The sequence below is a fragment of the Ursus arctos genome, unplaced genomic scaffold (genome assembly GCF_023065955.2).
Source record: "Ursus arctos isolate Adak ecotype North America unplaced genomic scaffold, UrsArc2.0 scaffold_7, whole genome shotgun sequence".
Classification (NCBI taxonomy): Eukaryota; Metazoa; Chordata; class Mammalia; order Carnivora; family Ursidae; genus Ursus; species Ursus arctos.
In genome coordinates, this window is record NW_026623089.1 from 24,087,504 (window position 1) to 24,103,163 (window position 15,660).

Consider the following 15,660-nt stretch of genomic DNA (forward strand, 5'->3'; position numbering starts at 1 on the left):
AATCCCCCAGCAGAATGTAAGCTCCATGAGGATGGGGAATTTTAGTCTGATGTAGGCCCAGGATCCAGAGCAGTGCCCAGCACAGTGTATCCACTCAATATTTGTTGAAGGAATGAATGAAAGGTAAAATCAGTAAATATCTATCAAATTTAGACTCTACAGAGTTGTATTTTTTAAATAAACAAGAACAGAAATATTCACGTTTAACTCAAGTAAACTTGAAGAACTTGCTGTTAGTTGAAAGCAGACTTCTTATTGCTACTTAAATACCCACACCATATTACAGTTAATTGGCAGAGAGTCACAAATGACAGGATAGATTTTTTTGAGAGGTGAATTGGCAGCTGAGAATGATAAAGAAGTCATAAAGTAACAGCTTCAGCCACACCTCCACAATTTCCACAAAGGCTTATTTAAGTTTGTATCCGTGCCCACCGTGGTTTAGTATGTGGTAAGACTTAGTTCTGGTTTTCCACATTTTCCAACTTTTTGGATAAATAGACAATATTTTTGAAGTCAGAAAAAATGTTTTGTTGTGTTTTATAACTTAAAAAACAAATGCTTGGAGTTGGAGAAAAGAAGAAAGTCCCATTTATTGATTATTTTAAATGACGAATGAATGAATGAGTGAGTGAATCAATAAACAAACAAATTAACCATGTAGATTTTAAGCTCCTCAAGGTCAGGGCCTTACTTAAGTTATTAAGTAATGTCTCACACAGTGCCTTGCTCACAGTGAACATTTAATATTTGTTAAACTGCATACACAACAATTGCATCATATTTCTCTTTCTTTCTTTCTTTCTTTTTTTGGTATATTTCACAGGGATCTGTTTATATTTATACTCTTGGTGAGAAGCCAACTTTTGATAAAGTCCTAGAGGCTTGTGATGGGAAATTTCAGGCAATTGACTTTATCCCACCCGGAAATGAATACTGCATGGTAAGGAACACTTTATTATTTCACAGTAGGATTTAAAGAAAAGATTTTGGAAGATCATGTGCAAACTTGCACAAATAGGAGGCAGAGGGTATTCTTGAGGATGTGGAAGAAATGCCAGCCACTTCCATCATCAAATCTACTCCCCAGTTAGATGACATCATTGTATTGTGACTTCATAATATTAAGTGTCTGAAAACAGTCAAAGCAATTGAAATCTTAGGAGCCATCCTGTTTATACTCACCATCCAAGTTTTCCAAGTCAGATCTTTCAACACCTTCATTGCTAAAGAGTTATGAAACTCATTAAACAATTAATGTTTACCCTCTTTCAGAGTGGTACAGACCCTCTGAGGATGAAAATGAAATACTAGCCATGCTCAAAACATGAATTCAATTGACTTAGGAAAAGTAATCCACCTGCTACATTCAAAAAAGAAACTTTTTTCCTGGTGTTTAACGCTTACCTTTATTGATCTCAAGAAACATTTCATTTTTTATATATAATTCATCAATAAATCCATTAGGATTTTGGGAGTCCTAGCAAAATATTTACAAGAGCTATATAAGAAAAGCTTCAAAACTGATGAAAGAAATAAAAATCTAAATAAATAAATACTCCATGTACATGGAAAAGAAGACTCAATATTGTCAAGGTGTCAGTTCTTTCCAACCTTACCTATAGATTCAAAGAAACTGATTCTGAAGTGTATATGGAGAGGCAAAAGACTCAGAATTGCAAATACAATATTGAAGAACAAAGTATAGAACTAACACTATCCAATTTATTACAAAGCCACAGTAATTGAGACAGTATGGTATTGGTGAAAGACTGGACAAATAGGTGAATGGAACAGAATAGAGAACCTAGAAATAGACCCACATGAATATAGGTAACTGACCTTGGACAAAGGAGCAAAAGCAATTCAGTTGAGAAGGGATAGTCTTTTCACCAAATGGTTGCAGGAGCAACTGCACATCCACATGCAAAATCATCATCATCACCATAGTCACAGACCTTATACTTTCTCAAAAGTAACTCACATTGGGTTATAGACCTAGATGTAAAACGAAAAACTATACAATTCCTAGAAAATGGCATAGGAGAAAAATCGAAGTGATCTTGGGTTTGGCTATGACTTTCTTGACACAACTCAAAAATATAATCCACAAAAGGAAAAACTGATAAGTTGGACTTCATTAAAATAAAAAATGTGTACTCTGGGAAAGACACCATTAAGAGAAAGAAAAGACAAGCCACAAACTGGGAAAAAAATCTTTGCAAAACATGTATGTGATAAAGGACTGGTTTCCAAAATGTAAAAAAATTCTTAAAACTCGACAATAAGAAAATAACCAACCCCAGTAAAAAAATGAGCAAAAGATCAAATACTTTGCCACAGAAAATATACAGATGGCATATAAGTATATCAAAAGATGTTCAACATTATTCACCATTAGAGAATTGCAAATGAAAACAATGAGATGACACCACACACGTATTAGAATATCTAAAATCTAAAACGCTGGCAATATCAAGTGCTAGCAAGGATATCAAGTTGCTAGCAAGCAACAGAAACATTCATTGCCTACAGGAATCAAAATGGTACAGCCACTTTGCAAGTTTGCACTTTCTCACAAAACTAAACATACTCTTACTTTATGATTCAGCAATTGAGCTTCTTGTTATTTACTTAAATTAGTTGGAAACCTATGCCTGCACAAAAGCCTTCACATGAATGTTTATAGCAGCTTTATTCATAGTTGCCAAAACTTGGAAGTAACCAAGATGTCCTTCAATAGGTAAATGGATAAACGAACTGTGGCGTATCAATACAATGGAATATTATTCAGCACTAAGAATAAGTGAGTGATTAAGCTATGAAAAGACACAGAATAGCCTTAAATGCATAACATTAAATGAAAGAAGCCAATTTGAGAAAGATGTATGATTTCCTCTGTATGACTTCTGGAAAAAGAAAAACTATGGAGACAGTAAAAAGTTCAGGGGTTGCCAGGGGTTCAGTGGGGAAAGACAGAGGTGGATCACAGAGAATTTTTAGGGCAGTGAAACTATTTGGTATGATACTGTGATGGTGGATACATATCATACATTTGTCAAAACCCATAGAATGGATAACACAAAGAATGAACCCTAATGTAAACTATGGGCTTTAGTCAATAATAATGAATCAATATTGGCTCATCAATTCTAATAAATGCACCACTAATGCAAGATAATAATAGAGGAGATAGTATGTATGTGTGTGGAGGAGGGTAAGGGCAACTCTGTACTTTCTGCTCAAATTTTCTGTAATACTAAAACTGCTCTTAAAAGCAGTCTGTTAGGGGCACCTGGGTGGCTCTTGACTCTTGATCTCAGTTCAGGTCTTGATCTCAGGATCTTGAGTTCAAGACCCATGTTTGTTTGTTTTGTTTTGTTTTTAAAGCAAAGGCTGTTAGTTAAAAAAAAAAAACATATAATTTCCTATTTCTAGCTTTATTCTTTAAACAATAATCCTGTTGAATTTCCAAGTAACTCAATTATGTTACATGGTAAATTAATTTCACTTTTCTGATCTTTGTTATTATATGTTACTTAAATTGTATTAAAGATAATAGTTAAAAAAAGATAATAATTTTTGTTCAAATCAGAAGTACTAATGTTGTGATTGTCACTATAATCCATATAAGTAAACTGACATTTTATACTAAATCATCAGTTATTGGCATACTATAAAGGGATTTAGAACATGCTTCCATAACAGAGTCTTATATTCCATTTAGAGTTTTCTTTTTCTTCCTTTTTTTTTTGTTTAATAGACACTCACACATTCAGGGGAAGTTTGTGTTTGGTATATAGAAGATGGTACTTGTGCCAGCAGGATTTATCTGAATACCCCAGTAAGTGTGCCTTATAAATGGATTAAAATATTGAATTCTAATCCAATCTATGTTTTCATAATTACATGTCAATAGTCTGTGGAAATACTTGATGCAGATGGCTTATTGCATTTTTATCCTATATATTTAGAATAATTCTTGTGTATAAAATATGTTCTACAGCCCAGAGGGTGGAACATAAGGTACTAAATTGGTGTATAGGAAAGTTTTTCTGTGGCGGCAGTTATTGCCGAAGTCCTAGTGGTTTATATCTCACTCGTGCTGTAAGTTCATTGTGGATTGGCAGGGTCTCTGCTCCAGGGTCCCTCTCTCAGGGAGCCAGGCTGAGGGAGGGTCCACCAACTAGTAGCTCCTCAGGGCCACAGTATGGGAAGGGAGTGCCAGAGAGTCTTGAACTAATAATTAGTTGCTTTTACTAAAAAATGAATCACTCCCTTTGCCATAACTTGTTAAATGGCCCCATCTAACCTCAAGGAGGTCAGTTAGAAATGAAAGAAAATTGCCACTTTAACCAGCTTGAGCCAAAAATAAGAAAGTGGGGGTTATTGGCTTAATCAGCTATAAAGTATAGGATTTGTCTGGTCTCAGATGTGGCTCAGTCCAGCAACTCAAATGATATTACCAAGGATCTTGTTTTTCTCTCTATGTCTGTAGTTTCATCTCAGGCTTCTTTTAGCTGTACCCAAATGCCACAGGTGTCAACGTCACAGGTGTCAGACCATCAGGGAAGAAAGCCTCCTCTAGTGGGAAGAGGAAGAGAAAAGAAATTTCTCCTTTCCATGAAGCTAAATGTCTTCTAATGTCTTAATAACATCTCTGAAATAATCACTGTGGACAGGGGAATGAGAAATGCTAATTGGCTTAAGCTCAGCCTTGAAAATGGGAGTCAGATCTGTTTCACTGAACCCCCAAAGTAGGAGAGATGATTTCTCAATAGCTATTCAAGGAATTTTCCAGAAGGAAGGTGTTTGGGTGCTGGGTGACAAACCGCAATTGCTCACAACACTCGCAACAAGGAGATACCATTATTTCTGCCATGTTCATAGTACATTTTACATAAAATAATATTTTAAAAACATAAAAGGACCAAGAAATGATGGCAATGCTATTTTCCTTTAAAATTATCATCCTTTGATGTATTATACAGTTCTAGGTGAGATACGGATCTTGGATCTTGGTAGTAGGTAGGGAAGTAACAATCCTTCCCATTTATAAAATTAAAATCTCAATTATAAAACAAGAGGAAGTGTCATACCTCACATAAGAAAATTACAAGATGCAGAAGATACACAATTCAACGGGATATATAAAACTCACCCTGACAAGTAAACATAAAAATTCTTACCTAAAGCACTGAAATATGAGTAGACTACACACTCTGGTGACAAGAGCTCAGATGTGTTCATTTCTATTAGAACTGCTAGAGCTAGACAAGATCTTAAAGCTCATCTGATCACATCTGCTTTCACAAAGGACATGCAAATGGTTAACAACCCACCCAGGAGTCCCTATAATCAGGACTTAACCTTGCTCTTCTTGGCTAAGGAGAGAGATAGGCACCATGAGAAGGTCTGCTTTCTGCACCAGAGATCTTCACTTCACCAGAGCAGAGGGGAGAAATTCAGACAGCATTCACAGTTAGTTGGACAAACCTTCATTGAGCTCCAAACCATGAATATGATTTTATTCAAAACGGTTTACTCATGTGGTTCAGCCCGAGTTGGGAATAATTGGTGGTTTTTCCTCACTGGAGAATTCTGCTACCTTGTGGGGAATTGATAAGTACACTGACCCTGCAATGCTGAGGCCAGATCTCCCTGCGATGCCTGGGACTGTGTTCCCCATGAACATTTTAGACAGTGGGCTTCAGAGAACCTGGCCCAGTACTATCATGGGAGGATATCTGGACACTAGCAGCTTCCCTTGATGGTACTTGCTAAGGTACATAAGACCCCTCCAGATACTGCTGTCCATGTTTAGCCCAGCCTACTATTGCCCTGGAATGGAGGATAATTTCAACAGATTATTTTGAGAACACACACACACACACACACACACACACACACACACACACACACTGAGAGATCCCATAAAGACTTTCAGTTTAAAAAAAAGAAAAATAGAAAGACACTCGCCATTTCCAGTTTCACACTGAGATACCACTGAAGACTCAACCTTTAAAATTCACCTTTAAAAATAAAATGAAAACCTCCTTGGTTGAGCAACTGTGCATTCAAATGAGGCAGGACACCTGAGTTCTCAGCTTCATCATCAGCTATGGGATCCTGAGGCAAATTGCTATTCTTTTCTTGGCCTCCATTTTCTGTTCTACAAAATGATTATCTCTTAAGGTCTTTTCTATTTCTAATGTTCTATGATTTTATTCAAAACAACCTACAAATATAATTATAGAGGAATAAAGCTGATTGCTTAAGTGTCATGAAAGCAAATTTATTCTGCTAGACATCATATTCTGTAAATGATTGTGAGATGAGCAGGAATCCGTGATGCATGTCTTTGCTTACAGAACACATGGGGTGGTGATATGGTTATTGTCTTCCTCCATCACACCAGCGTCCCAGGATCTACCATTATCCAGCAGATGAATGCTGAGTTTTAAACATCACTAATATTCGGTGACGATGTCCAAAAGATGCTATGGATGTATTTTAAATTTGTTTTATTTTTTCGTTATTATTGGTATAATCATTTTAAAATCATTTAGGGATAAAAATGAAGCCATGGTTTAAAGCTCAAGAAATCTCTTTATAATTTTATGATTCTAACGTTAGGATAAAAGAATAACATACAGATTCCTGTGACTTATGCAGTCAATTAGCTCAGGAATGCTGCATGCCTAACTTGTAATACCATACAACCCTTGCCACTGTCCTCATCCGGAGGGCTTTTCAAATAAACTGTAGATTCTTATGTGGGTAAAGCAGGCTTCGTGTTCTGGCGCAGTGGAGTTAAGCATCTGGGGTTATTTTAAACAGGCGACAGTTCTGGCTTGCTCTCCTTCCTCCCTCTCTGCGGCTGTGGGCACCATGGGTGGCTCTGTCCACTTCCTCGATGTCAGGGATGCTGAGGCCCCTCAAGCAATTCACAGGGCCTTCCCCTCCGAATGGTCTGTGCAGCACCTCCTGTAAGTACTTCCTGCTTCTGGCAGCAACATTGTCATGGCCTGTCAGTTGAGAATTCCAGGAAAGCCATAATTTTTATTTTAAGGTTATCCACTTGAAGGGGGAGGGGCAGAGGGCGAGGGAGAGAGAGTCTTAAGCAGACTCTGTGCTGAGCACGGAGGCCAATGTGGGGCTCAATCTCACAACCCCTGAGATCACGACCTGAGCCAAAACCAAGAGTCAGATGCTTAACCATTGGTACCATCCAGATGCCCCAAACCGTAATTTCTTTCAATTTTAAGTTTTACATGTTTTGTTTTGAAAATGAATACACTGACTCAGTTCAGCATTCCAAAAGTACAGATGGGGGCGTAGCAAAAAGTCTCCCCCTCTTGTCCCCATCCACCCAGTTCTCCTCCCTGGAGACAGCCTGTTCCCAATTTCTCATGTCTTCTTTCCAGAGATAGTCTATCCATAAATAAGCAAAAATGTAAATACTTCCTTTTAATTACACAAATAATTATCGAGTAGTTAATATGTGCTATGTACTTGGTTCTGTTAACTTCATGAGATGGATGTTTTTGTCTCCATTACAGAGCAGGGACATAAGGCACAAAGTGTTTAAGTGACTTGCTTCATGTTACACAGGTAGGAAATGGCAAATGTCAGGAGCAGAACCCAGGCAGTTGGGCTTCAGAGTCACTGAGTCTTCTCGACTGTGCACTTACAAACTGCAATTTGGAATAGCATTAACCTGGAATGTCACAAACATAAGAATGACTGGTTTTGAGTGTATCTCCACACTGTCATTCAGTAAATTTGCTTACCATCTTATTAGTGAAACAAGCAAAATCTGATCCTCAGATTTCTTTTTTTCTTTCTTTTCTAGTTATGACCAGCGAGGGATATATCTATTAGTTGGAACATCAGAAGGTTTTGTCTTTATTATCAATGCCAATCCATCAAGCTTGTTTCAGATCCTTGGATTCATAGGTACTACATAATTTAAAATATTGATGACTTCATTCCAAAGAATTTAAGGTTGTGGAAATAGGGCTCTAGTGAAACAATTATTTGTGGTATATTTTCTAAAAAAGAAACATCTAAGTTACATAGGAGAATTCCTATATCATATTTAAAGGGTTTTTGATATATCTGCTTGGTATATAGTTGATGTTAAACGAACCTTCTTAAATAAATTAATGAATTAATTTCAATATTTCTAATGTTAGACATTATATATAGTGTATATATGCATATAATATATATATGTGTGTGTATATATATATATATAATGCTAGATATATATAATGTTATTACCAAAAAAAGTTTGGTTTATCCTTGAAATGTATTTTAAAATATTTCATTTCTATTTAATAAAGATATCTAAGGAAAGTTTTATTATATACATCTTTAATATTTCCTCTTTAAACAAAATGATATCCAGCTTTTTCAGTAATGCCATCCACATGCCCAGGTAAACTACAGACCTGGCAGGTGAGGTAACACTTATATGATAAATAGTAAGAACTAATACTTTTCTTTCTGTCTTAAGGACCAGATATATATGTATACTTTACCCCAAAACATATTTTTAAATTTATTCATTGACTTCTTAAAATTAGTGAGTGACTACTAGGTGTAAAATGCTGAACCTAGGCCAGTGGGGGCATGGGAAGGTCAAGGAGACAATTTAGTGGTAGAGGAATAAGCAGAGTGCTATGTAGTCTCAAAGGAAGAAGCAATTAATTCTGCCAGGTATGAGGAAAGGAGTGGGCATAGAGGGGGACACAGATAAGGAAGTGTGGAGGATTGAGGGAGAGTTCTCTGAGGGTGTAAGTCGTGGAGGATGGGGCATATTAGTATTCCAGCTCAAGATAAAAGACTGAGCAAAGGCACTTGGAATGGCAGGAAGTCTGGTATAATGGGTAAACAGAAGAGTTTACTAGATGACGATCATGGCAATGAAGTCTGAAAGAAGGCGAAGGTCTTAAATATGATTCCAAGGAGTCTGGACTTTTTTCTGTGGGTAATGAGACACCATCAGAAGTTTTCAAGATGAGACAGGTATGATTTGACTTGGATTTTAGAGGACGACTCTGCCACAAGCGTGAAGGATAGAGCTGAAAGGCAAGAGAATGGAATAAAAAAGATGAGTTAGGGAATAATTATAGTAGCCCAGGCAAGAGGTGATATTAATCATAACAGCTGCCAACATTTATTGAGGGATTCCTTGCCATGTGATAGTCAGTGTTCTAAGAACTTGGTATGTGTTAATTCATTTAACCCTTACAGACAACTTTTATGAGGTAGAGACTTTTACTATCCGAATTTACAGATGAGGCAATTGAGGCACAGTTAATACTCGTTCAGAGTCATGTAGCTCGGCAGTGGTGGAGCCAGGACTCGATCTCAGGAAGTCTATCCTCGGGCTTTTGCTCTTATCCACAGTGCACACACTGTGTTGCAGTCATGGAAAGAGAAAGGAAGGGACAGCTCTGAGTGATGGAATTGATAGGACTTGGTTTTCCATTAAATGTGAAAGGGGAGGATCAGCAATGACTCCAAAATTTCTAGCCTGTGATTTCATCAAATGAAGTAAAAACTCAAGACAGAATGTTGAGGGATAGTGTGAGCTGACGAGCTCTTTAGAGTTGAAGCTAAATAAGCTCTTCAGTGGGGGATGTTTAGCTAATGTTTGGAAGTAGAGATCTGTAGTTCAAGTCTCAATGATAGAATTTGGATCTTGAAATTATGGAAGCCGATGAGATGGCTTAAGAAGACAGAGTAAAGGGGCGCCTGGGTGGCACAGCGGTTAAGCGCCTGCCTTCGGCTCAGGGCGTGATCCCGGCGTTATGGGATCGAGCCCCACATCAGGCTCCTCCGCTGTGAGCCTGCTTCTTCCTCTCCCACTCCCCCTGCTTGTGTTCCCTCTCTCGCTGGCTGTCTCTGGCACTGTCGAATAAATAAATAAAATCTTAAAAAAAAAAAAAAAGACAGAGTAAAAGCAAATCCAGTTCCTTAATGAGACCAAACAGGTAAGCTAAATATGTAAATTTGAAAGCGTGGAGTATGGTAGGACCTATGGCTTACCTCAGAGTGGTTGCATATCCTGCCTAAATATTCCATTTTTTAATATATCTGGTCAGTCAGAGTGTGGGATGGGAAAAGCAACTTCCACTGAAGTTGTGGACCAAGGAAGATGGCACAGTGAAGCAAACAGGACAGGCCAGAGTAACGAGAGCACTGGGAGTCACCCGCTCTGGAAAGAGCTTGAGGGAGGAAGGCTGGATGAGGGTGTGGACTGGCATGAACTCCAGTGCCCTGAGGGCTGGGCAGTCAGAAAGTGAAGTCAGTAAGTAGCAACTCCTGTTTTAAGGAGTTTGCACCAGAGAAAAGAGAATTGGCATAGATGGCAACCGTGGTGGGGAAGCAGGGCTGCAGCAAGGGCTCAATTTGAAGACCAGGGAGTCTTGAGAGCTGAATAGAAGAAACCATGAAAGACACAGGAAGATAAAATGAGGTCCTTGAGAGCACATGGTCTAATAGGAGACTGGTGACATGGGCTCAAAATCAGAGATGCAAAGGATTGCATTTTGTTCATACAAAAATGCCTTCTGGATAAGAACACTAAGGTCCGCTTTGTATCGGATGTCTTTGGTTTTCTTTGTTATGTCAGAGGAGAGATCATTAGTTGAACACCTGAGGGGAGAGGCTGATAAAGTGGACACGTATAGAACAGCCCCTGTTGAAAGGGGGAGTAGTGACTCCAGAAAGAACTGAAGGTGTGCCCCAGGCATGGCACCTTCCAGAGGCCTGACTTCCAGAGAAGCAAACTAATTAAGTCATGGGCATCTCCACCACCCCTGCAATACCTTGACTACAGATGCAAAGAACACTGATGTTCTTTGGTCTGGTATCAGGAGTGGATGAAAAGGCCACAGTGGAGCATTGAGGGGCTGGAGCATTGAGGTGCTGCTGAGTGGGGTGAACATGGCAGACCCCAGAGGGCTTCCTTGACCCGGAAAGAAGCTGAGCCCTACTGAGCGGCTTGAACTTGCCAACCTGGATATCTAATCACGACAGTTCCTCATCAGTCATCAAAAATGTCCCCATCACATGTATTTAAAAGACACTTTAAATATGCAGCAAATAAATTGAAATCTTAATATGTAGTGAAGCCAATTCTATAATGTGGTATCTTACTTGGGAAGACAAAAGCTTCTTTAAACTTATGAATGACCACTTATGATGATTTCCATCTGCTTTCAGAGATGGGCAAAGACATTTTACAAATATCCACAGTGTCTCTTTTGGAAACAGACATAGTAGAAGTGATGGTGCTTTTTCCACTTCCAGAAACAGGAAGAAGCAGATTGGAAATATTTACTCTGCCTAAAATACTACCACAAGGTAAAGAAAAATCAGGCAGCCAGTTCTGTGCTGGGCCCAAATGAGTAGTTGCTTAGCTTGCTTGCTTGCTTTTTTTTGCCCCCCTAGTGATTGCATTTTTTTCCTCTTAGCACATGAAGAGGTAAAATGGCCGTCTCTTGTGCATCTTACAAAGTAAAACTGATGTGGCTGCTAACAATGTGAAATGTGGACTTTCCTCTAGGCCTTGTCATTCATATGAACCTATCTTATTACAAGAGAAGGGAAACGGGATCCACTGGCACTTCTGTCAGATTGATTTGTCATTTTGTGATATCTCTTGTTTTGTAGCTTCAAATATACATAGTTAACTTCAGACTGGCTACTGTGTAGTTACTTTCACTGATAAAATTGTAAAAGAAAGCTTTTTGGATAAAGAGGCCAGATAGAATAGACACTCTGTTTTAGGAAACAAATATATTTGGTTATCTAGTTTGAAAATACATAATTACAGAGTATAAGAGAGCTGAAAATCTCAAAGTACTCTTGTGTCTTAATTAAGAATCTCTAGACCATCATGAGTATCTTTTAATATGTCTCTACTTAATTGATTAAATTAGCCAAGGCCTTCTAAAGGATATTTTATGCACTATCAGTCATTTAATACTCAAGTAGTTCTAATGAAGTTCTAATGAAGTTGTTTTTGAATAATTTTTATCTTCTCAATAGCCTCTGCGTTATTAATTGAGCATTTAAATTTTTATTTCATTTTTCGTAGTTGTTCCTAATGATTAAAAAATAAAATCAATATACAGCACAAATGAACTCTCTTCTTCCTCAAATCTTACAGTTTCTGCGAGCTTTACTGATGAAAGAGGGAGGCTGAAAGATGCACTCATTCACAGGTTCCGGTATGAGATAGAACACAGCCTGTCCTCTGCTGTGCTGGACTTTCAAAGTCACCAAATATATGGCTTCTGTAACCAAGTGCCATACATCTGCAGCTACCTTCTTCCTGAACAAGTATGCCAAAACTTAAGTATGCTGTTATTTATCTTAGAAATCAAGATTGACACATTGTATTAATTAGACACAATCCGTGCTTTAACACTATAGTCCAGTTAATAAATGGCTTTATTATAGTAACATAATATTCTCGAATTATATATATTATTAGCATTGTTTGTTAATCCATCATACATACCTTTGAGCACAGTCATACTTGTGCTACATACATCCTACTTGTTAGATAAACATGCAGCTAACACTATTATTTTAGTGCCTTTATAAACAACATAGCCTTAGAACATCTATTCCACAGGTGTCAGGTGTCAATGGTTTTCCATGGAAATTTGCACCTGAGCCATATGCAAAATTGCACAAAATAGATAAACTGTGTTTCTGCCATCCTTGCATTACACTCATTTCAAGCATCTCTCGTATAATACCACTCCTGCTACACACACTGGCCCAGATTATCTACTACCCTTCCTTCTAAACCCTACTCTCCCAGGGTAGTCAATGTCAGCAAGGTATGAGACACAGAGATTCCAAGAAAGAAGAAATGTTTGTGGCAAGGAGAATTCAAGGAAAGCTTCACGGAGGAAGTAATATTTGACCTGGCTTTTGAAGAATAGGTCAGACTTAGACATGGAGAAATACTGTGTACAATCTTGGCAGGGGGTAGAGAGGAGACAGGTTGATAGGAATGGAGTGGGGAAGGGCATTCCAGACAAAAGGCATGGCATGTGTAGGGTCTTGGAGGTGGAAGTACATGAGGGAATACTGACTCATGTAATTGGACTTGAGCATGGGGGCATGTGAAAAAGTAAATAAAGATTGTCAGGGGTGCCTGGGTGGCTCAGTCAGTTAAGCCTCTGCCTTCAGCTCAGGTTATGATCTGGAGGTGCAGGGATCAAGCCCCGTGTCGGGCTCCCTGCTCAGCGGGGAGTCTGCTTGTCCCTCTCACTCTGCCCCTCCCCCCTGCTCGTGCATGTGCTCTCTCTCTTCCAAATAAATTAAAAAAATATTTTTTAAAAAATAAAGATTGTTGGTGTAGGCTGGGATCTTTCATGGTAGCTAATGTTTAAAGACTTCTCTCTTAGTTGGTTAGAAAAAACTTTAATTTGCAAACAGAGATGAAAATGTGGTGCAAGAAATGGGGTGTATCAGGTTTATTTCCATTGACAGTGTTTGCAGATTTGAATCTGACCATATGTGCACAAGTGCAAGCTCTAAGGTGCTGCTCCCCTGATCTTTTCTATAATGGGGTCTTGTTCTTTGATCGGCAGGAACACAGTGGTATTTGCGTGCTTAAGCCACACCAAAAAGTGCAAAGCAAACACTATGGGCCTGGAACACTCTCTCTGTCTCCACATGGGTTGTGGCTCATAACAATAGCTAAAGGGGGAATTCTGTGCATCCGAGATGTTCGTACTTTGGTAAGCTACCCCCCCCCTTTTTTTTTTTACCTTGGTATGTGTATCTTGATCTCATTTAAGGAACAAAAAGCCCTTAGGGAAGGAATTGGGCTTCTTTCTTAGGTAAATTAATCATCATTTATTTACCACTGATGGTAGTATTGACTTAAACATTTTACAGGTGTTTTTATGTACTGAGGTTTGAGTTTCCAAGGGAGGAAACACCAACCAGTAGACCAAGATCTGCCAATAAAGAGCGTGGGACAGGGATACTGTAGGTGAGCTGCGGCCCAGCTCTGTCGCCACTTAGTTTCGCGTCTTGGATACTCACTGAGCTTCACTGAGCTTCAGGGGCTCATCTGTATTATTGGGGGAACCTTCCATACTCTCAACCCATGGGATTCTGATGAGAGCCAGGGAAAGGGTATATGCAAAACTGCCTTGGAAATAGTGAATTGCTGTGCAAACCTAGGGATTATTACTCCTGTCTCCCTGGCCTGGAGCGACTCTGGGCTGGTTGCTGCTGCCCCCTTCCCCCACCCAGTTCTTTTGAGTGGTGCTAGAAGAGCATAAGGGAGAGGATGTAGCCCTTACTGAATCTTCCCTCATCACTTGCAGACCCCAACATCCCCAATAGTGCTACCATTTCTGATTTCCATTGAAAAAGTGAAAATAGTTTCTTCTCACCCAAATGTGGAGGATCCTTTTCTAGGTTTTTAAGGCCATGTTGTACTGGTTATCAGTATACTTTAATGAGGTCAGTGATTCTTATCCCACACACCTGGAGCCTTGCAACCACCTACATGACACACTCCTGCAGGGCCACAGATGAACTGGGCCATGGTGTGTACATCTGGCTCTCCTTGTTCATCTGTGTAAGAAACCATATTTGAACTACAACTGGGCAAAACTGATACTATCATTATACAGGAAAACTCTTGAATCCTTTAGAGATTATTTTGAAGTTGACAATTTGCCAACTTTGCTACATTGTCTCTTATTCAAATGATTTATAATAGATGTCACTGCTGATGGTGGCATGAAATTTCTTCTGGGTGATTCTATGCAAAGCGCCTCATATCTGAGGTTATTCATGGCAGTGCTGTTTGTAAAAGCAACCTAATGACCATCAGCGGAGGACTGGATAAATAAATAACGCTATATAAACAATACATAAAGAAAATATATATTATGCAGAATGAGAACATATTTATGCCACAATATGGAAAGAACCTCAAGATCTGCTTTTAAGAAGGAAAAGCAAAGTGCATAATATATTATGCTACAATTTATGTTTAAAATTATGTCCGCATAAACATTTGTTCATATACATTTAAAAACCTCTGAAGGGACATTTAAAGTATTAATTGGCTGATTGGCTTTGGGAGGTGGTTGGGGAATGGAGACAGGAAGGAGATTTCACTGCATACTCTTCTAGTTTTTGAATCTTGAACCATTTGAATGCCTTGCCTATTCAAAAAGTTAAATTAAAAAAAAATCATGGTTGAGAACCAGTGTGACACAGAAATCCCAGTTTTTAGTCAAGGAACTTAAACTGTTGCCCTGTGTAACAAATCAGTGATGGGTTTTCTTTGGCTTCTACTTGAACTGGCTTAGCGTCCTCCATGTGGGGCTTGTTACCCTCCGTTCTCCACAGTGCCTATTACCCTCTCTCAGCCACTCATCACACATAAATGAAACCTACCTGACTCTTGAAGGCACCTGAGTCTGCCATTTCTGCTCACTGACGTTGACCCTCCCCTAACTTGTAGCCTTCAGGAAGTTGCTTCTGTGTGTCTGGTTTTCCTATTACAAATTGGTGATAACAATCTCTCTCCTTCCATGCTACACAAATGAGAAAATAAACCAGTATTGGTGAGTGTGTTTTGAACTCGGGATTTTC

The 15,660-nt window shown here is 38.7% G+C and overlaps 1 protein-coding gene across 1 annotated transcript in view; it reads left to right on the forward strand.

The window, feature by feature from the left end:
* CFAP43 (cilia and flagella associated protein 43) overlaps nucleotides 1-15,660 on the forward strand; it is a 104,655-nt gene that overhangs the window by 29,031 nt on the left and 59,964 nt on the right. The window contains exons 9-15 of the mRNA XM_026494056.4: nucleotides 827-943; nucleotides 3,764-3,844; nucleotides 6,841-6,989; nucleotides 7,856-7,959; nucleotides 11,239-11,379; nucleotides 12,188-12,360; nucleotides 13,629-13,778. Coding sequence (XP_026349841.3) covers nucleotides 827-943; nucleotides 3,764-3,844; nucleotides 6,841-6,989; nucleotides 7,856-7,959; nucleotides 11,239-11,379; nucleotides 12,188-12,360; nucleotides 13,629-13,778 — 915 coding nt within the window. The remainder of the gene's footprint in view (nucleotides 1-826; nucleotides 944-3,763; nucleotides 3,845-6,840; nucleotides 6,990-7,855; nucleotides 7,960-11,238; nucleotides 11,380-12,187; nucleotides 12,361-13,628; nucleotides 13,779-15,660) is intronic.